General features: G+C 47.9%; 1 protein-coding gene across 23 annotated transcripts in view; it reads left to right on the top strand.

Annotated features, from left to right (window-relative positions):
• The window catches only part of ATXN7L1 (ataxin 7 like 1), a 266375-nt gene that overhangs the window by 207684 nt on the left and 38025 nt on the right, over positions 1-20666 (top strand). For 22 of the 23 annotated variants that reach the window (XR_008527555.1, XR_008527549.1, XR_008527554.2 and 19 more), the window contains one exon: positions 1998-2220. Coding sequence is in view for 18 of the 23 variants with exons in the window: in XM_024250039.3 (XP_024105807.1) it covers positions 1998-2220 (223 nt within the window). In the remaining 5 variants the exon portion in view is untranslated. Of the gene's footprint in view, positions 1-1997; positions 2221-17473; positions 17627-20666 lie in introns of those variants that run through there. The other variant, XM_063725774.1, reaches the window with a different exon arrangement.

The raw sequence follows: 20666 nt of genomic DNA, 5'->3' as shown, positions 1-20666 counted from the left end.
GCACAGAGGCGCCCTGATCCTTGAGTAGCCCTGACCTTGGCAATCACCTCACCTCTCTGGGTCTCCTTTGGCCAGTCAGCCGTGAGGAGGGTGGAGACCCCTGGCTGCTTCCTGCCTGTCTCACAGGGGTTGTAAAAGCCAGTACAATTTTACAAAGGATGAATTCCTCCAAGGAAGATCTTGCCTGAGTAAAATTGTTCGATATTTCGGCTGTTATTACTGCTCTGACATCCAGGAATCATGAGGGATGAGAAGGGAACGAACAGGTATAAGTATCCCTTGTATTTATGGTGACTGAGTGGAAGGAGGCTTCGAAGCCATCTAGGGACCCACTTCATTCACAGATAAAGACACAGGAACTAAGGAAGTTCAAGTGGTAAACTGAAGGCCACGAGCCTAATACTGTGTATATGTGGTTGGAGTGGGAGCCCAGGTCTCCTGGCTCCCAGCCCTCAAAACAGAGGCCCCAGAATTAGCTCTTTGTTTTCAAAAGCTTCAACAGGATGGCTTCTGAGAACTAAGCTGTATGCAAAGGTCTACTCTGATTCAATGAGGAAAAAGCACCCTGTAAATTTATTCTGTGTAGGCAGCATATGAGCACTGGTCAAGCAAAAAAACCCAGCAATTGGATGATCCTCAAAAATCTGCTTCCTCCTAATTCCCATTGCATCAGAAGACTAAATTCAGTCTGCTTTGAGACAGCCTGGCAACCCATTGGTACAAGGGAGCACAGAGAAACCCCAGACTCCTGTCGCAGCTGGCCACAGGTGGGAGGCTTGCGTCTCCCAGGTCAGGGTGCCTGCAAAAGCAACCAGGAAAGGTGCCCTAATGAGAGAAGCCTAGGCTCAGCTTTGGGCTGGAGAGAGAATGATCTGTCATCTTTGCCTGTCACATTTTGCATTATCAAATTCAGCCAGATTTTCAGATCTCTAGTTCAGGAGAACTGTTATAATTTCATTTATTTATTCAACACATGTTAATTAAGCACTAATTATATGTGAGACATAAGACAGCCAGAGAGGACTTAGGGTTTCAGGAAGCTTTGTCTTTTTTAGGGTTTGGGATTCCTTTCTGTAATCATGTACAAAGTTTTTGGGCAGGTGTAAAAGTGTGTTTTGCTGGGGTCTTAAATTTTTATCAGATCTGTTACTCTAAAACAATTTAAGAACCCCATAGTGGGTGCACACTAGAACTTTACTTCATGTATCTGCTGTCCTGGTCAGTATCCTCATCCTGCCCATTCAGTCGAAAGCACAGTGGCTAACAGAATGTGAACAAGTGAGGCATCTCTGCCCAGAGCTCTGGTATTCTCTGTAGAACCTCAGGAAGTTGTGCTCGCCGGCCCAAGTCCATGCCCCACATTGCAGATTCTGCCTCAAGCGTTGACATCCTCCTGCATGTGGCCCTGAACCTCTGTGGACCCTGAGGAGGCCATAGCAGGGGTGTGCTGACACTGTCCTCTCAGTCCCGGGACAGCTGCTGGGCCACTTCCTTGCTTGCAAAGTCCCTTCGATTCAAGCCTGCTGGTCCCTCTTACTTTAGTGCTCCTGCAGATTGTCAGGTTCGAGAGTTTCCTGTTTGTTAAGAGTCTTGACCTGTCCACTGCCCTGATGGACCTGTGGCCTCTGTGTAGCTGTCTAGGAATTGCTTTGGCTATGTGTGGTTGTCCCACTCTTCAGGTGACACCTGGTGTCCCTCTGCTACTCCTGTGGAAGTGGTTTTGCAGAAAGATGGCCTGGTAAATGCCTCCCATGAGAACCCTGATGTTAGTTGAGCATGCCATTTGATACAGAAACCCAGAACATAATTATTGCTAGCTGGTGGAATAGGAGCATATGTCAAGACAAATCATCTCATCAGAACCTAGGCTTCAGGAATGCCAGTGCTGTAGGGAAAGCGCTTCTCTCCGCCTGTTGTGTGTTTGAGTGTATGTGAGTGTGTGAGAGCCTCACCTGCTACAGATGCTGTGCTGAGTTCTCTACTTTCTGCCCCTGTAGAGAGAAGACACGGTTCAATGTGTAGACCTTCTCCCTCTCCAGTGTCTCCAGCCTCCAATCCCAGGACATCACTAGTACAGGTGAAAACAAAAGCCTGTCTCAGCGGCCATCACTCTGCCAGCAGCACCTCAAAGCCATTCAAAACGCCCAAAGACAATCTACTTACCTCCAGCAGCAAACAGCACACAGTCTTTCCTGCGAAAGGATCAAGGGATAAACCATGGTGAGTCAGCTGGCTGGCAGCCAGCTGCTGTCTGTCCCCCCCTGCTGTTCCTGTCACCACGGGGAAACAGTATTTACTCTCTGGCTTTGTTCCTAGGTGTCACATGCAGGAATTTGGGGGACTGAGGAATGAAGGGACAGAAACCCAAAATGATGGAAAGATAACCCTAAATAATAGAGGGCATGTGGGACCTTAAGAGTACCATATGGGCCACACTCACGCCTGTAATCCCAGCACTTTGGGAGGCTGAGGCAGGTAGATCACCTGAGGTCGGGAGTTTGAAACCAGCCTGGGCAACGTGGTGAAACCCCGTCTCTACTAAAAATACAAAAATTAGCCAGGTGTGGTGGCACACACCTGTAATCCCAGCTACTCAGGAGGCTGAAGCAGAAGAATTGCTTGAACCCGGGAGGCGGAGTTGTGGTGAGCCGAGATCACGCCACTGCACTCCAGCCTGGGTGACAGCGAAACTCTGTCTCAAAAAAAAAAAAAATACCCTATGCCTGATGGGGGATTTTTTTATTCTCTTGAGAGTTGAGCCAAGTTGTGTCTAAGAAAAGGGTAACAGGGAAATATTTCTCAGTTCTGCTGCCACCTCTCAATTTTCCACCCCAGTGAAGAGAAGCTCTGGTGTAAAATCGAAAGCACTGACAGTCTGCCTGGTGTGGAGCAAGGCCACGGCCCTACCCCCAACACTGGGTCCCAGGTCCTGTGGAATAGTGGAATAGCCACCAGCAGAGGCAAGTAATTGGGAGCTGACCACGGGAGAGAGAGGAAAGCCAAGTAGAAGGTCACCCCTTTGGTGGAGTGGGCTGTGAAAAATCAGAGGCTTTTGGCCAGGCGTGGTGGCTCATGCCTGTAATCCCAGCACTTTGGGAGGCTGCAGTGGGCAGATCACTTGAGGTCAGGAGTTCAAGACTAGCCTGACCAACGTGGTGAAACCCCATCTCTACTAAAAATATAAAAATTAGCTGGGCATAGTGTTACACGCCTGTAATCCCAGCTACTCGGGAGGCTGAGGCAAGCAGGAGAGTTGCTTCAACCTGGGAGGCAGAGGTTGCAGTGAGCCGAGATTGCGCCACTGCGATCCAGCCTGGATGACCAAGTGAGACTCTTGTCTCAAAAAAAAAAAAAAAAAAATCTGAGGCTTTTAATTCATTTTGTTATCTCAGCCCTTACTAAAAAGTCAGAAAAGGTTGCCTGTGGAAAAGACAGCTAGGAAACCAAATTTAAAACAAGGAAGATGAGTATCTTCAAATGCTGTTGGCACCCAGCTTGGGGTACTTAAGGAACTGGCTTCTGACAGCACCTCTATGCTTATCTTTCAAGCCTTGAGAAGACAGAGAAGGGATAAGTGTAGAGTCCATCTAATTTATTTAAAGAAAAAAAGTGTTCCATTAATTGATGACAGTTAATTGCACTTAAGTTCGTACCTAGGCAAGCTGTAGAGTAAAATCATCCATCAATGGGTTTGTCACTGCACACTGGAAATTATGATGACTTAGTAAAGAGCTAATTATGTCAGATCAATTACAGAGCCTTTTGTGATGGAGTGGAAAGGTGTAGGCATGGCTATGGAGGAGTTACATGCCATGCAGCTGGGCCTCATGGGCAAGCTTTGTTCTCCTTGGGTTGTTGGGATTGCGGGTCCATCCTGCAGGAGGCTGTAGCTGGTTAGGGAAGACTCAGCCCGAGAGTGGTGGTTGCCCGCCCACCTGCGATGTGAGTCTCCCAGTCACTAACCTGCAATCCATCTTATCTGTGATGAGAATGTGCCTGGGAATTTATTTACTGGGGCTGCGTGGTGTCCCGATGTAACCACAAGCTCTGGAGTCACTGGCCTGGGCACAAATTTCAGCTGGGTGACCTTGGGCAAGTTATTTGATCTTATTGTGCTTCCATTTCATCATCTGTAAAGTGGGGCCAATAATAGCTCTATTCCATGGGACTGTTGTGAGGATTAAGTGAGCTAGTTTTTATAAAGCAGGAGGCACAGTATCTGGATCATAGTATATGTTCAATAAATAATTTAGCATAACGTCATCGTTATTATTACTATATTATCCTGTGTGCCAAAGGACAGCACTTCCATCCTGGGATAAAGATTGACAAGTCAAATCTCTCTAAAAAAAAATTAGAGAATTGGCTCTTCAGACTCAGAGTGAAGATAAAAATGATCAAATAATTTATTCGGAGTCTAGAAATGAGCTACAGAGAAACACAATAAGGAAAGCCAGGGAAGGAGCACATAAGCCAGGAGGAGACCCAGGGAGCTCGGGGAAGATCATCAATGAACTCTCCTTGTAAAAGAGCAAATGAGAGGTCTCATGTAGCCCCATGGCACCAAAAAGCACTTGCCCAAAAGGCAAACCTTCAGAGAGACCATTGGTTCAAATCATTGTCCACACTCAATCCAGTCCAACTCAATATACACTTCTTAAGACCTGCTACAGTCAAGTCCCCTTCAGCTAGGGGCAAAAAGTGGTTTTGAAAGAATCTGACTGGGTGCAGTGGCTCACATCTGTAATCCCAGCACTTTGGGAGGCCGAGATGGGCAGATCACAAGGTCAGGAGTTCAAGACCAGCCTGGCCAACATGGTGAAACCTCGTCTCTACTAAAGATAAAAAAATTAGCCAGGCGTGGTGGCACGCACCTGTAATCCCAGCTACTCAGGAGGCTGAGGCAGGAGAATTTCTTGAACCTGGGAGGTGGAGGTTGCAGTGAGCCAAGATTGCTCCATTGCACTCCAGCCTGGGCAACAGGGCAAGACTCTGTCTCAAAAAAAAAAAAAGAAAGAAAAGAAAAGAAAAGAAAGAAAGAAAGAATCTGAAGAAACTAGCCCAGGTCCAGAGATGAGCAACCAAGAGATTTGTAAGGAGAGAGATAGCTTGTAGTGAAAAGACTTGAGTGTTCACCTGTGGGAAGAAGAGAAAGGCACGGGCAATTTGCCATGCCTTCAAGTCGGTAAATATTCTGAAGACAGAACAAGTGGTGCACCATGAATGAGGCCGAACCATGGACTGCAGCGGTCTCCTAACTGTCCTCACCTCCCATCTGCCTGGCTGTCATCCGTCTACCCACCACGTCCAGGAACATGTGTCAGGGAAGAGATAGAGTCTCCAAGGCTGGGATGATTTGGCTTTGAGCCTTAGAGGGTTCAGCCTCAGTTCTGAGAGGTATCCCAGAGTGCAGCTTCCCAGAGTGCAGTTCCCCAGACCTGTACTGAGCTAGGAGTAAGAAAATCAAATTCAAGTCTGGGCCCTGCCTCTAACTTTCTGTGTATCCTTGAACAAGTCACTTTACTTCTCTGAGTCTCATTTTCAAGCCTGAATATTTTGAAATTCTATATCACAGTCCTATCAAAAATGCACAAAGTTCCTCACTGCCTCCTGAATTAAAGAGTTAGTCCCTCAGCCAAACATAAGGGACCCTCTACAAACTAGCTGCAGCCCCCCTAAGTCAATACTGAGTATCCAATACCACCCTATTAGGCTGGATTTCCCCCCATCTCTACCCCTGGTACCTTTGCCTGGAACATCCATCCATCTTTACTCAACATTTAATGAGCACCTATTGTAATACTATGTGTGTCAACTCTATAACAAGCACGGGGGATACACAGGGCCCACTGGTGTCACACAAGCACCTTTGTGCAAATTAGAAAACAGTCTGGATGCAGGCCTGTACCAGGTGCACAGTTCACTAATGGCCTTCATCCCCTGCTTATTTCCTTAGCCAGGCATCCTCTCACAGTGCATAACCTATACAACTGTACACTGCAGCCCTGGGGATACAAAGTTAAGACACAGACATTGTCTTAGGGAGTCTGTAAATAGAAACTAAGCTAACACAGTACAAAGTGATAAGGACTATGAGGTCAGTAGCAAAGGAGAAGGGCACCTAACCCAGGCTGAGCACTCAGAAAGGGTTTTTCAAAAGAGGTCACTTCTGGCCAGGCATGGTGGCTCACACCTGTAATCCCAGCACTTTGGGAAGCCGAGGCAGGTGGATCACGAGGTCAGGAGTTCAAGACCAGCCTGACCAACATGCTGAAACCCTGTCTCTACTAAAAATTCAAAAATTAGCTGGGTGTGTTGGTGCGCACCTGTAATCCCAGCTACTCGGGAGGATGAGGCAGGAGAATCACTTGAACCCGGAAGGCAGAGGTTGCAGTGAGCCAACATTGTGCCACCGCACTCCAGCCTGGGCGACAGAGCAAGACTCTGTCTCAAAAAAAAAAAAGGTCACTTCCGCTAAATTCAAAGGACAAGTAGTAGGAAGGAGGTAGACAAAGAGAATGGGATTAGAATGGTAAACTTTTAATGTTATGTCTATTTTACCACTAAAAAAAAAAAAAATTCTAAGAGAGTTGGAAGGGTGTCCTAGGCAAAGGGAACAGAATGTGCAAAAGTATTTGCATGTGGGGAGAGGCAGGATGTGAAACTGGGTAGGGGAGTGAGGCCCAGATTATGAAGTTCTGCTGTATGTGTTAAGTTCAGGAATTTGGACTTCACCCTGGAAATTGCAAAGAGATGTTAAAGGAGCAGTTTTCTGATGTAGTCTGGTCACCTTGACAGCCACGTAAAAGGATGGCTTGGGGGGTCATCACAGGAAGGGGGGTCACACAGGAAGCAACAAGAACGGTGAGGACGTTGTGTCACCCAGGCGAGGCGTGGTGACAGCCTGGATCCAGGCAGTGGTGTGTACGGAGGGGCTGGGTGAGATAAATATTAAGGAGGGAAAACTCCACAGGACTTTGGGGCTGGTCATATGTAGGGCTAGAGTACAAGGGAGGGCATTAGGACAGCTGAGTTGTGGTCCTGCTGCTTCCTCAAGGGAAGGACAGTAAGGGCCAGAGTTGAGGGAGGGAAAGCAAGAATGAGTTCAGCTGGGAAGTCAGTGGATTTTGAGTATCTGAGAAATATCTACAAAGAAATGTGAGTGGGCATTGAATGTTTGGAACCAGGGGTCAAGAGATAGGTATAGGCCAGGACTAAAGAGTCATCAGTGTAGACGTGGGCATGGAAGCTGTGGGTACAGGTGGGCCTGCCAGGGAGGTATATGGTGTGAGAAGAAGAAGAACAGAGGCCAAGGGTGGTGCCATGGAGGATTGGGACAGGGAAAGAGGAGTCTGAGGGCTCTGGGTCTGCTAAGCCCGGTGTTTCCATGGCATTCAGTCCCCTTCTCTCCTGGCCATAATCCTTACCATTCTTATTGCCCGTGTCACTGGCTACCTTCTCTCAATGCTCTTTCCTCATTCACTTCCTCCTTGCCAACAACCTGATATGCTATCGCCTTTCTTTTAATCCCCGGAGCACTTAATTCTTACCTCACATGTGACACTTTCTCTGGTCGGCCATAGACTCCACTTCCTGTCTTCCTCCTGCCCAGTAGTTACTGCAGGGCCTCCTGTATGGAAACCTCTCACCAACTCAACAAGCATGGTACTCGTGTCAGTAAATATGTGTCGAATTGAATGAAATGGATGTGACCATTGAAAGGGATTCTAAGATTTCCATTCCTGGAGATGGCTGACCTTTTGTCTAGAATTGTTTAGACTAGCACTATCCAATAGAAATGTAATGTGTATCACACATGTTAATTTTACATTTTCAAGCAGCCACACTGGAAAAAAGTACAAAAGAAACAGGTGAAATTATTATTATTATTTTTTTTCTTGAGTCAGAGCCTGCTCTGTCACCCAGATTGGAGTGCAGTGGCGTGATCTCAGCTCACTGCAACCTCTGTCGCCCAGGTTCAAGCTATTCTCCTGCCTCATCCTCCTGAGTAGCTGGGATTACAGGTGCCCATCACCACGCCCGGCTAATTTTTGTGTTTTCAGTAGAGACAGGGTTTCACCATCTTGGCCAGCCTGGTCTTGAGCTCCTCGTGATCCGTCTGCCTTGGCCTCCCAAAATGCTAGGATTACAGGCATGAGCCACCATGCCCAGCCATGAAATTAATTTTTAATAATAGTCATTGGCCAGGCATGGTGGCTCATGCCTGTAATCCCAACACTTTGGGAAGCCAAAGCAGATGATCACTTGAGGTCAAGAGTTCGAGACCAGCCTAGCCAACATGGTGGAACCCCGTATCTACTAAAAATACAAAAAAAAAAACCCGGCATGGTGGTGCATGGCTGTAATCTCAGCTACTCGGGAGGCTGAGGCAGGAGACTTGTTTGAACCTGGGAGGCAGAGGTTGCGGTGAGCCAAGATCCTGGCACTGCACTCCAGCCTGGGCAACAAAGCAAGTGAGACTCCACCTCAAAAAAAAAAAAAAAAAAAAAAGTTATGTGCCGCATAACAGCGTTTTAGTCAACAGCAGTCCCATAAGATGATTATACCATATTTTTACTGTAGCTTTTCTATATTTAGATATGTTTAGACACACAAATACTTACCCTTATATTACAATTGCCTACAGTATTCAGTACAATCACATGCTGAACAGGTTTGTAATCTAGGAACAAGTGGCTGTACCATACAGCTTAGGTTCAAACACCTTTTATACTTGACAGGACAGAATCCTGCCCAGACCGGCAAGAAGAGGGTGATCCATTGGAAAAGTGGAACTGGTCACCTTTTTTTTTTTTTGAGACAGGGTATAGCTCTGTCTCCCAGGCCAGTGTGCAGGGGTTTGTGTTAGTTCACTCTACGATGTTAGCATGACAAAATCACCTATCATTGCATTTCTTAGAACATAGCCCCATCATGAAGTGACACATGACTATTTTCTTTAACCTAATATATTCAAAATACTATCATTTCAACATATAACCAATGAGATAGATTACATTATTTTCTTTTCATAAGTCTTCAGAATCCTGCATGTGTTTTATTACACTTACAACACATCTCAATTTGGACACTAAATTTTCATCAGAAATATTTGACCCATTTTTAGATTTCATAAAAACTAGAGATTATAAAATAGACTGACACCCAAGTTGTTCTAAATAAACTTAAACATTTTCTAATAACTGAATCAAGTATCTGTTCTTAAATTTCAATAAACTCAGCTTAAATGAAATTTAAAATCCCGTTCCTCAGCCACAGTAGCCACTTTTTTTTCTTATCTTTTTTTTTTTGGAGACAGGGTCTCACTCTGTCACCCAGGCTGGGGCTGGAGTACAGTGGTGCGATCTCAGCTTACTGCAGCCTCAACCTCCTGGGCTCAAGTGATCCTCCCACCTCAACCTCCCAAGTAGCTTGGATGACAGGCACACACTACGTGCCTGGCTAATTTTTGTGTTTTTGTAGAGTTAGGGTTTTACCATCTCGAATTCCTGAGCTCCAGGGATCCACCCAACTCAGCCTCCCGAAGTGCTGGGATTACAGGTGTGAGCCACAGTGCCTGGCCCCCACAGTAGCCACATTTTAAATGCTTAGTAGCCTGAAGTGGTTAGTGGCTGCTGGATCTAGACACATAGGCCACTGACCCTGGGTGGGACCCTCTGATTTTTTCAATTCAATGGTGTGTTAATTGGGCTCCTCTAATCTCTTTAAATGTTACGCTCCCATCAGGAGTTGCTAAATTCCATCTCCTTTCTCCCCTTGGCCTGGTGCTGCTGGGTCTGTAGTGGAAACAGACCTGGAAGACCTGCATCAGGCGGTGCAGAGAACTCCCTGCCTAAGTTCTGTTCCATTGCTCCAAGTGAACTCTGTATCGCCCCCTACTGGCCAAGAAAGCATAAGCAGTGCCAACCCATGCTGGACCGTGGCCCTTAGATTAGATTTAACAGCAGGTTAGGGCCACCCTTTCCAAATAGCTCAAATTCACATGTACAGCAATGAAAACACTACTCTAGAGTTCAGGCTGACCTCCTGGCATTCCAGCACAAAGTTAAATGGTCTGTCGTTTTGTTATTTTCTCCTTTATGTGGCTGAGTAGGTTAAAAAATAACTGCATTACAAGAAAGGGGGAGGCCGGCGTGGTGGTTCATGCCTGTAATTCCAACACGGGAGGCCGAGGCAGGTGGATCACCTGAAGTCAGGAGTTCAAGACCAGCCTGGCCAACATGGCAAAACCCTGTCCCTACTAAAAATACAAAAATTAGCCGAGTGTAGTGGCGGACACCTGTAATCCCAGCTACTTGGGAGGCTGAGGCAAGAGAACCGCTTGAACCTGGGAGGCAGAGGTTGCAGTGAGCCAAGATCACACCACTGCACTCCAGCGTGGGCGACAGAGTGAGACTGTCTCAAAAAAAAAAAAAAAAAAAAGGAAGAAGAAAGGGGAAAACAGAGAGAGCATTGCCATGTTACCAGGTTTGTCCCCTGTAGAAATGCCTGACAGCACTCACAGGCTGCCCAGCACCCCCAGCCCTGCACTCAGCCTCTCAGAGGCCCCTTCCACTGGTTCACTGTCCTGACAGTGGGGACCACCCCTGTGGGAGCCAGAGGTCAGGGGGTACCTGGCCACCATCCCACAGTGTTGACATGTATGTAGTTGATGACAGTGGAGGGAGGTGGGCAAGAAGACTCGGTCCCCACGTAAGAATCAAGAAAGAGTTATGGCTGTTTGGCTCTTTTGAGCTACGATGAGCATTTCAGCCTTTACTTACGAGTCCCTGCTCAGCCACGGGACCAGACCCTGGCACAGTGACCGAGTCAGCCAGTCTGACTCTCCCAGCTGCTGTCACTTCGGTAACCCTGGTCTGGCCTGGCGAATTGATGGGGAACTCAGACCCACGGATGTAGGCCGAGGTGGGCAAGAGGCAGAGAGGAGGTAGGAGGAGGATTTCCTCCCCTGGATGGCTTGTTGCCTTCTCTTTGGGCCTTATCAACCCACACGTGTGTGTTGAATGCTAAATATGCTCAGCTATTAAAAATGCAGAAGATGAGCCCACTGCTCCAGGAGGAAAATGAGCCAAAGCAAAAGAAAAATCAGCAGGCTCCCTGGCCTCCCTGTGGGGGCCCTGCAGCAGGTGGGGGAGGGCTCCCTCTCCCCAGGTAGGCGGGGCTCCTCTCCAAATGCTTGGAATTACCAGGCGGGTCTTCCCGGAGCAACTGGGGCTGAGGGAGTGGAAGCACTCTGGAAGTCTTCCCAGCGCTTTATGGAGAGGGAAGCGATCACTGAGAGGCCCTGGCCAGACGCCTGTGGGAGAAACTGGGCGGCTTATCTCTTCCTGCCTGGTGCTGGCATGAACTGGGGGCAAGACCAAGGCTCAGGACTGATGGCTCCCTGAAGATACAGGGAGTTGTCTCGGGCTGTGAAATACAATCAACCCGAGGAGCCGCAGACACTGCAAGGGCCCCACCCCTGTGACTGCCCTGCATTCCTCAGCAGGATTCTTGCAGTCGCCTCCCCCTGGCCTCCTTGCGCCTCACTCTGCCCATTCTCCAGTCCACCCCACACACCTCCCCAGAGTGATGTGAGCCCCTGCTCTGCCCACAACTCTTTGGTGGCTCCCACTTGTTTGCCTACAGAGTAGAAGTTTAACGTTTTTGTAATGGATTCAGAGGGAAGGGGTAAGAGAGGGTGGGGAGGTAGACAGAGCAGAATATTGAAGCATGTGGGGGCTGCGGGCAGGGGCAGAGTGTCCCTTCCAGGACAGGGAGGCCATGGGAATTTAAACATCTAAGGCTGCCTGCTCACTGGGTTTTCAGATGAGCAAAGGTAAGGACAATGGACAGCTCCTTGGGTGTAAACGCAGCCAACCTTGTGAAGTCACAGAAGTGCTCAGAAATAGGGAATCCAGCTTTGGGAGGGAAAGTAAGACCAAGACAGCTGGGGAAGGAAGAAAATGGCCTGAAGTGGCCAGTCACTGTGGCTCACGCCTGTAATCCCAGCACTTTGGGAGACCGAAGCGGGCAGATCGCTTGAGGTCAGGAGTTGAAGATTAATGTGGTAAAACCCTGTCTCTACTAAAAATACAAAAAAAGAAAGAATTAGCCGGGCATAGTGGTGTGTCCCTGTAATCCCAGCTATTCGGGAGGCTGAGACACAAGAATCTCTTGAACCTGGGAGACAGAGGTTACAGTGAGCCGAGATTGTGCCACTGCACTCTAACCTGGGCAACAGAGCAAGACTCCGTCTCAAAAAAAAAAAAAAAAAAAAAAAAAAAAAGGCCTGAAGGAAAGAGGGATGAGCCACAGAGATTAGTAACCATGGTCCTTCATAGCTGCATAGCTCATTATGATTTTTAGATGTTTTGATAGCCCAATCCTATTTGAGCCTAAAGACTATTTTGTGGTGAAGATAAGAAAACAGAGCCCAAAGAGATGAAGTGATGGGCTGAGATTACATACACAGTGGGACAGCAGAGGAGCTGAGACTTGACCCCTGGCCTTCTGGCTTCCAGTGCTGCAATAAAGAGCACCACCCTCAGTGTTGCCTGATGTCAAGCCCACTCTGCCCTTCATTTTGTGGAATGACCTGGGGCAAACCTTTCTCAGCCTCAGGCTCCACATCTATGAAATTGGGGGTGAAGATTAAACACGGTATTGCACGTGAGTGCATAACTCACTGCTCATGCATGGTACGTGTGCAGCATGTGCCGCTATGCACGGACACTTCACCTTTGTCATCACCCAGTCTCTTCTCAGAAGAGGAGAGGCAGCACAGCCTGATCCCCACCTAAAGCATTTGTTCTTACCAAGCATTGGTGGGGTGCCAGTTTGGTTTTTATTGTGTTATGTGATTTAACCTCCACTGAGAACATTAATTCATTCATCAAACATTTATCGAGCCCTTCCTAAATGCTAGATAATGTATAGGCTGCTGGGATAATTCCAGAGCGACATGTATACTGGGACAGGGTTCCCATCGTCAGGCAGCTTACAGTCTGGTCAGGACACATAGATGTAGAAATAAAACCTTGCCACAGGACATGATGAGTGCAGCAGAAACACCTAGGAAGGAACAGCAGGCACTGGGAGAGAAGAGGATGTTTCCTCCGGATCTGGGCAGATGGGGAGTGTTCACCCGGAGAATGGGGGAGGGCACACCAGCAGGAGAGCCCGGCCCACGGAAAGCACAGAGCCAGGCCGGAGCACTGGTGTTCAAGGAGAAGTGAGAAGTCCAGCAACGCTATGGGAGAAGGTGGCTGGGGCAGGAGGGGTGGGGAGGGCCAGGCTGTGAAGGTTATACTTGGACCTCTGGGCCTTGGGCAGCCCACAAAGACTTTCATGGTCAGATTTGCATTGGTGGCTGAGTGCAAACAGATTAGAACACACAGAGAGGCCAAGCCGGAAAGGTTGCAAGCTATGCTGAGGCCTGGACCATTTAACAGCTGTTTAAGAGGTGGACTTTGGTCAGACTGACCTGTGAGTGACTGAATGTCAGGGAAGAGCTGGTTTCTAACTGGATGCTGATATTGTTAACATAGAGTTTTTTGGTTGTTGTTGTTTTTGTTTTTGTTTGTTTGAGACAGAGTCTCGCCCTGGCTTCTAGGCTGGAGTGCAGTGACACGATCTCGGCTCACTGTAGCCTCCATCCCCTGGGTTCAAGCAATTCTCCTGCCTCAGCCTCCCAAGTAGCTGGGATTACAGGCATACACCACCACACCTGGCTAATTTTTGTATTTTTAGTAGAGACGGGGTTTCACAATGTTGGACAGGCTGGTCTCCAACTCCTGACCTCAAGTGATCCACCCACCTCAGCCTCCCAAAGTGCTGGGATGAGCCACCGTGCCTGGCCTGATGTTGCTAACATAGAGATTAAAAAAGAAAAAGTCTGTTTAATTTGGGACAAAGAATATCCTGAGTTTGCTGTAGGTCAGTGTGAAGATAAACTTTTTTTTTTTTTTAATATGGCAAAAATGCCATTCAGAATAAACCTTTGAAGGTTTAAAAAGAAAATGTGCTTTGTTTTCTGGATGGAGGTGGTTCCGGTGCAAGGCTGCCCGCCCAGAACTGGATTCTAATACAAAAAAAGGAAAAAGCAGAGTGAGTGAGTTAATGATGCCTGGGGGAGGGAAGGTGCTCCTGAGGGCTTTTCCTCTGGCAGGAAACTGGGAGCAGCAGGTGTCAGGGTACCTGGCCAGAAGCTGGAGCACTGATAAGTAGCCTGGGACGCTTTGCCATTTCCTCATCTTTCAGTGTGCTCAGGAAAAGCTTCTTGAAGGCCAAAGCCTTAGGATGGGAGCCCAGAGTCTCTGCTCAAGGTGCCAGCTCCCAGTCTTCCTGGCAGGGGGATGGAGGGTGTTCTGTAAGGAGTTGCCCTGTCTCCCCTTGGGTCAGTGTTTCCTCCAGCACTGTTGGGAAACAGTAACTGTCTGGGCTGTACTGGCTAGAAGGCACTGCAGAGCAGCCTGCAGCTTGAACAGCAGGAACCAATGACCTCTGGTGGCTGCCGAGGGGAGTGCTCCCGCTTGTTGCTCCCGAGTGGAGCCTGTTCTGGGCCAGTGCTGGGGACAGGGTGCTTGGGGCTCTGCCTCACCCTACACCAGCGCTCCCTGCAGAATCAAATTGCCTCCTAATCTCTACGTTCTCAATTCCTGCCCTCCCAGGCTCTGATACCATTTCCTTATTGATGTGAATTTCAATGGCCATTCATTGGAATTGTGTGGCTCTTCGTTCTCATTTGCAGAGGGAAGGCACTGAGCAGATGCAGTTGATTAGGTCTAGGGTTATCCTTAAAACCCTCCTGGACTCCCTGCCCAAGGCCACACTGCTGCAGGCACAGCTGGTCCCAAAGGCAGCCTGTGCAGCATCCTATGCCCTACTGCATGAGGGCTCGATTTTTCCTTTTTTATCTTCCCCTCTTCTCTGACTTGCTGACTTTTTCACAGTCCTCGGGCACTAGGACTCCCCAGGAATGTCAGGACACTTAGCACTCCTTATTCTCCCAGCAGGTTTGGAGACCACCTTCTGAGCTCCATGCCCTGGGAAGCCATGAATAACAGAAGTACAAGAGAGACTAACAGACCAGCAGGGAGACCTGCGCTGGGGGCTCCTGCTTCCAGAAAATTGGAGCAGCCTAGAGGGGGGCTCATAGAGTTATTTCTCTGGGAGGCATCTTAGAACCAGCAGAGAGCCCCAATGCCTAACATACTTCAGGATTGCAGGAGACAACATGTTTGTGCATGAGGAGGCTGGCGTTCCTCCTTACTCCTCTTCCAGAATGTCCTATACAGATGGGACCTTTAACCACTAGTCCAGGCTTAAGCAGTGCCTAGAATACTAGAGATGGAGAAGCAGGTGGGCTTGTGAAGTAGGGCTGACAGGTCCTGGAAAAGGGCCATTGAATCTGGCCCCACCTCGTTCTGCGTTTCTTCCTCACTGCCTCACCCAGAAGTCCTCTACTCTGCATGAATGTGGAAGGCTGCTGCTCCCACCCTCTGCTGGTGCTTCTGCCTCCACCCTGTCCACCCCTCCTTCCACGGTGGGACCAGAAGGGACTAAGGAAGCAGAAGTTTTCTGATGGTGACCATGATTTGCACCCCACATATATACCTTACAAGTATCAGGTGGATGAGAGCAGATGCTGGGATCCTCTGTGCCCTTTTTGTTTAGTTACAGTTTATTGAGAGTCTGCTATGTGCCTGGCACTATGCTAAGCACTTGGTATCTATTACCTCATTTAATCACTTCAAATATCTCTTATTATCTTCATTTGACTGATAAGGAAACTGAGGCATGGAGCCATGAAGGCCTGAGATAAGTTAGGCAGGGCAGCCACATATGTTTGTGTGGGCTTTGCACTGCGTGAGACCACCCCACCAAGGCAGGACTAAAACCAGCACTCACTCCTTGCCAGGCCAGCTGTCCTCTTTCTCACTCTTAGAGTCCTGATAAGCTCACTGAGGCCCTGAAACCAGGTAGCCAGAAGGCTGTGATACCGTAATGCATCCAGCAACAGAAAAGGCAGGATTTGAGTCTAGGTTGGTCTGATTTGAAAGTCTATATTTCTAAGCCTTCTAAACTATCTTCCAACACTCCGCATTCTATAAATTTGCCAGAATATTGACAAGGCACAGACCTTCAATTCAGTCGTACTTGTTCTCCCTGATTTTATTTGATTTGCTTCTGGCCATTTTTACAATTCTTCCAAGTCAGCTTGTTCATTTTTCCTCCCGCCTAACTGACTCAGGAGGAAATCCCACATCATTCTTCTCAGCAGCTAATCATCTCTTAACCCAATTGAGGAGCAAAGTCTTGGCCCATCATCCAAGTCACTGATGAAGACACTATGACCTTCTTGGCCGGCAGCGGGTCCCTGTCGAGCTCTGCACGGTACCACTGTAGGCTGAAATTGAGCCCTGCTAACCCATTTTTCTTTTGTCTCTGCTGCCAAGACCACTCACCCGATAACTGTGTGGTCTGACCACATTTCCCCAGTTTACTGAAGGTGTGTTATGTGGGAGAGAATCCAAAACTGTGCAAAGGCCAGGAGAGATTAGACACTATGCCTCCTCTCTAACTACCAGGCCTGACACTCAGCCACAGGATAATATTAGATTTGTCAGGCAGATATTCTTATTTACCATGCTCTGTGGTTGAATACCTGTTTTCCGTTTGCTAAAGGTGTTTACAGACAGGCTTTCTGAAAGTTTTCCCAATATTTTTCCAGACGCACACTCAAAAATACCATTTATTCACTTGTCAGGATTTATGCAGTATCAACTGTATCTGTCATACCACGGTAGTAGGACTTTGTGACTCTGTTATTTACCCTGATTCTTAGTGATTGCCTGTCCCTCAGCCTTCTAGAATCTCCTAAGTATTTCTTCAACTTAAAGAATTTAGATTGGATATAAATAATTTCCTCATAGTAGCTGCCAAAATACATTGAAGAGAGCCAAATTGAATTCCTTCTCCAAGGGCATTTTAAAAGAGGGTAAATTCCTTTTTATTGGGGATGACTTAATGCTATCACTGCTTGGAAGCCAAGAGGCTGGGTGATGTGGCCCTTCTAAGGCTCTGCCAGTGAGTCAGAGATTCTCAGAATTCTGCCAGGCCAGCAGCATAAGCACATAGGCTTTTGTCAAAGGAATTGGTGGAGGAAATCAGACAGCTGAGAACTCTCATCACACACAAAACCCACAGCACAAATACCATATGTCTTCAGGCTCCTGCCTGTCAAATTCATCTTTACCCTGCTCTGGTAAGTGAAGAAGGGCTGGCAATAATTTCTGCAGACCTAGAGACATTCTGAACCATTCTCTTAAGGCATATCTGTTGATAATCAAAGAATATAGATCATGATCACCAGGAAAGCGTAGCTGGCAAATGGGCAGCTGGCCCTGCGGCACATTGGTGGCTCTTGCAATGGCACCGTCATGAGTCTCCACCTCTGTTCTTTTGCAGACATCACTGGGCAGGGAGGGGAATCTACTTGATGCCAAGAGAACCATGTTTCTTAAAGCCAGAGGACCCGCCTTGATCTAGAAAGATAAATTCAGACAGGCCAAGCACAAAGGAAGAAGACGTGGGCAACTAAAGCAGCACAAAAGAAACAGAGGTAGATATCGCCCCCATGTAGCAAGGGGGATGAGGGAGGGTGTTCTCGGCATTGGGTTTCTTTCCCAGGACCGAGACAGAGGTGCAGAGATGATGAGGAGAGAACTACTCCCAGTATATTAGACACAGCAGGGGAACAGGCTGCAGCCCTGAGCTCCCTGAAAGAGTTCATCCCAAGCGAACAAAACAGGCATTATGAAAGCAGCAGGGAAAGAGTGGAGACTCATCTTTCCCTTTCAAACACTGCTCCACAAATAAAGGACAATCGTGAGTTGATAAATGCAACTAATTGTGCGACTTTGGGAAGTGCGCACATGCATCCTTTAGACTGAAGGGAAAGGAACTTTGAAGGGCTTTGGCTAAGCTCGGGGGTAACTGCCAGGCTTGTTTGTCACCTAAGCAAACAGCGTAATAAATTGCTGAGTCACCCATCAGGCTATTGCCAACTCACCACCCCCTCCCAGGTCTTACCACCTGCACATGGAGGTGTTTGCGTTACTGTGATTAGACACAAAGAAGATGGGAGATGCCCATACTGTGAAAGCAGGGGCTAGAACCTTTTGGCTTCTTTCCAAATGGAAAAAAAAGTCAAACCTGTCATTCAGGGTCCACAGCCATCTGGAAGGGGCATGCCCAAGGCTGGGACACTTTCCTGGCTGGGGAAGGTGACAGCAGAGGAAGTGAGGGGAATGCATACGGGGACAGTGAGAGGAAGCAGAGGACAATTCTGAGACGCCGGCTTCCCTGTGACTGCACTGTCGCTGCAGCATAGGCACATGCGGGATCTGTGTGTATGGGAGGTGGGGGCTGGGGATCTTAATAGGCTCTTATTTCAGCTGGATGTTTTTGCTCAAAAAGGATCATCTCTGGGATTGGCTTTCCAGATTCTGTGGCACTGTCCTGTGACCGTTTCCTCCTTTCCTCTCTCAGTTCAGGACCTTGGGGCTGTTGCCAGCTGTAATAAAGAAAGACTGGCCTGATGGCTAGCGTGTATACTGGGGAAGAGGATGGGAAGGTCAAATGCCTTTCCCGCCATCACTCAGCTGCCCGCTTCTGTGTCTTCTCAGTCCAGGCCAAGGCAGGTTCCCTTCGAGAGAAAGCCCAAAGCTTTTGAGGGAGAGAATGGACACCAAAGAAAAAAGTATCAGGGACAGCTCCAGGTTCTTCTCCTTTGCTCTTCTAAGCCCTTCTCCATTAGCTAATGAACACCCTTAGAACACACCCAAAAGAGCTCAGTCTCCCTTCTCTCCTTCTGCCGAGTCCTTTTACCTCACATCAGAGGTGTTCACTCAGTGACCCAGCCCCTTACTGACTCACCTGGTCTTTGAAATCTTTGAAACATTCTTGATCAGACTTTTTTCCCCAATGCTTCCCATTCTTCAATCCAGAGGACTGCACGTGAGGCTGTCTTTCCTGTTTCTGATGGGCTCCAATTTCACATCCAGCTGAGTTCTGGAAGCATTGACAGTAGAGTATGAATGGGCCACACTTATTATAAAGTGGAAAAAATTCCAAATTAGAAGACAGTCACAGACATTAGCTGGCCTGGCCCAAGCTCAGTTACACACAGTTGGGAAGGAGTGTCACCAAAGAGATGAGTCAACTGGCACAGTTCCAAATGTTGGGACCTGGTGCACCTGTGCTCGTGGGGCTTCCTTAAGGAGCACATTCAGAGCTGGACATTGACTTTAGAGGAGAAATGCAGACTGTGCTATGAGCATTTGAGGGCTGCTTGGCTTGTTTTTGTTGTTTGTTTGTTTGTTTTTGAGACGGAGTCTCGCTCTGTTGCCAAGCTGGAGTGCAGTGACGCAATCTCGGCTCACTGCAACCTCCGCCTCCCAGGTATAAGCGATTCTCCTGCCTCAGCCTCCCAAATAGCTGGGATTACAGGCATGCGCCACCACGCCCGGCTAATTTTGTATTTTTAGTAGAGATGGGGTATCACCATGTTGGTCAGGCTGGTCTTAAACTCCTGACCTCAGGTGATCCACCCGCCTCAGCCTCCCAAAGTGCTGGGATTACTGGCGTGAGTCACCGTACCCAGCCGCTTTTTTAAATGTATTTCCATTTGTACAATTGCTCTGGATTATTCTATCCCAGACATCATATCTTTGTCTGCCGAAGGCCTAAGGGCCTAACATCTACATAGGGCATTTGTCACAGAAACTAGAGGCGTTATGTTAACTCGTACAAGCTCATGCAACAAGAACTAGATCTGGAACTTGCAAGTTCTAATTTCCTTTCCTGAACTAACTTGGCTTCACAAAGAAATATTAATACATCAGAGAAGGCTGCACAGGTACTAGAGCACCTTCTCTTCTTGCTAGCTGTCCATGTGTTCATATCAACACTTGAAGTTTGATTTTTTTCCCGAAAGAAATAAAAGTCAACAGATCAGAACAAGGGTGAGAAATTAAATAAATAAATCTTTTTGAACCGAACAGATTCTTCTAATTTTTTTTTTTTTTTTACCAAGACAGGGTCTCACTGTGTCACCTGAGGTGGAGTACAGAGGCACAGACCTAGCTCTCTGCAGCCTCAAACTCCTGGGCTCAAGTGACTCTCCTGCCTCATCCTCGCATGTAGCTGGGACTATGTGTGTCCACCAACATGCCCAGCTTGTTTATAATTTTTTTTTTTTTTTTTTTTTTTTGTAGAGACATGGTCTCACGGTGTTGTCCAGGCTGGTCTCAAATACCTGGCCTCGGCCGGGAGCAATGGCTCCTGCCTGTAATCCCAGCACTTTTGGAGGCTGAGGCAGGCAGATCACCTGAGGTCAGGAGTTTGAGACCAGCCTGGCCAACATGGTGAAACCCCATCTCTACTAAAAGTACGAAAATTAGCCAGGTGTGATGGCAGGCGCCTATAATCCCAGTTACTTGGGAGGCTGAGGCAGGAGAATCGCTTGAACCCAAGAGGCTGAGGTTGCAGTGAGCCGAGATTGTGCCACTGCACTGCAACCTGGGTGACAGAGACACTTTCTCAAAAAACAAAACAAAACAAAACAAAAAAACATCTGGCCTCAAGCAATCCTCTCACCC

This window comes from Pongo abelii, chromosome 6, assembly GCF_028885655.2.
Source record: "Pongo abelii isolate AG06213 chromosome 6, NHGRI_mPonAbe1-v2.0_pri, whole genome shotgun sequence".
Taxonomy (NCBI): Eukaryota; Metazoa; Chordata; class Mammalia; order Primates; family Hominidae; genus Pongo; species Pongo abelii.
This window is presented reverse-complemented; position numbering and strand designations above follow the sequence as displayed.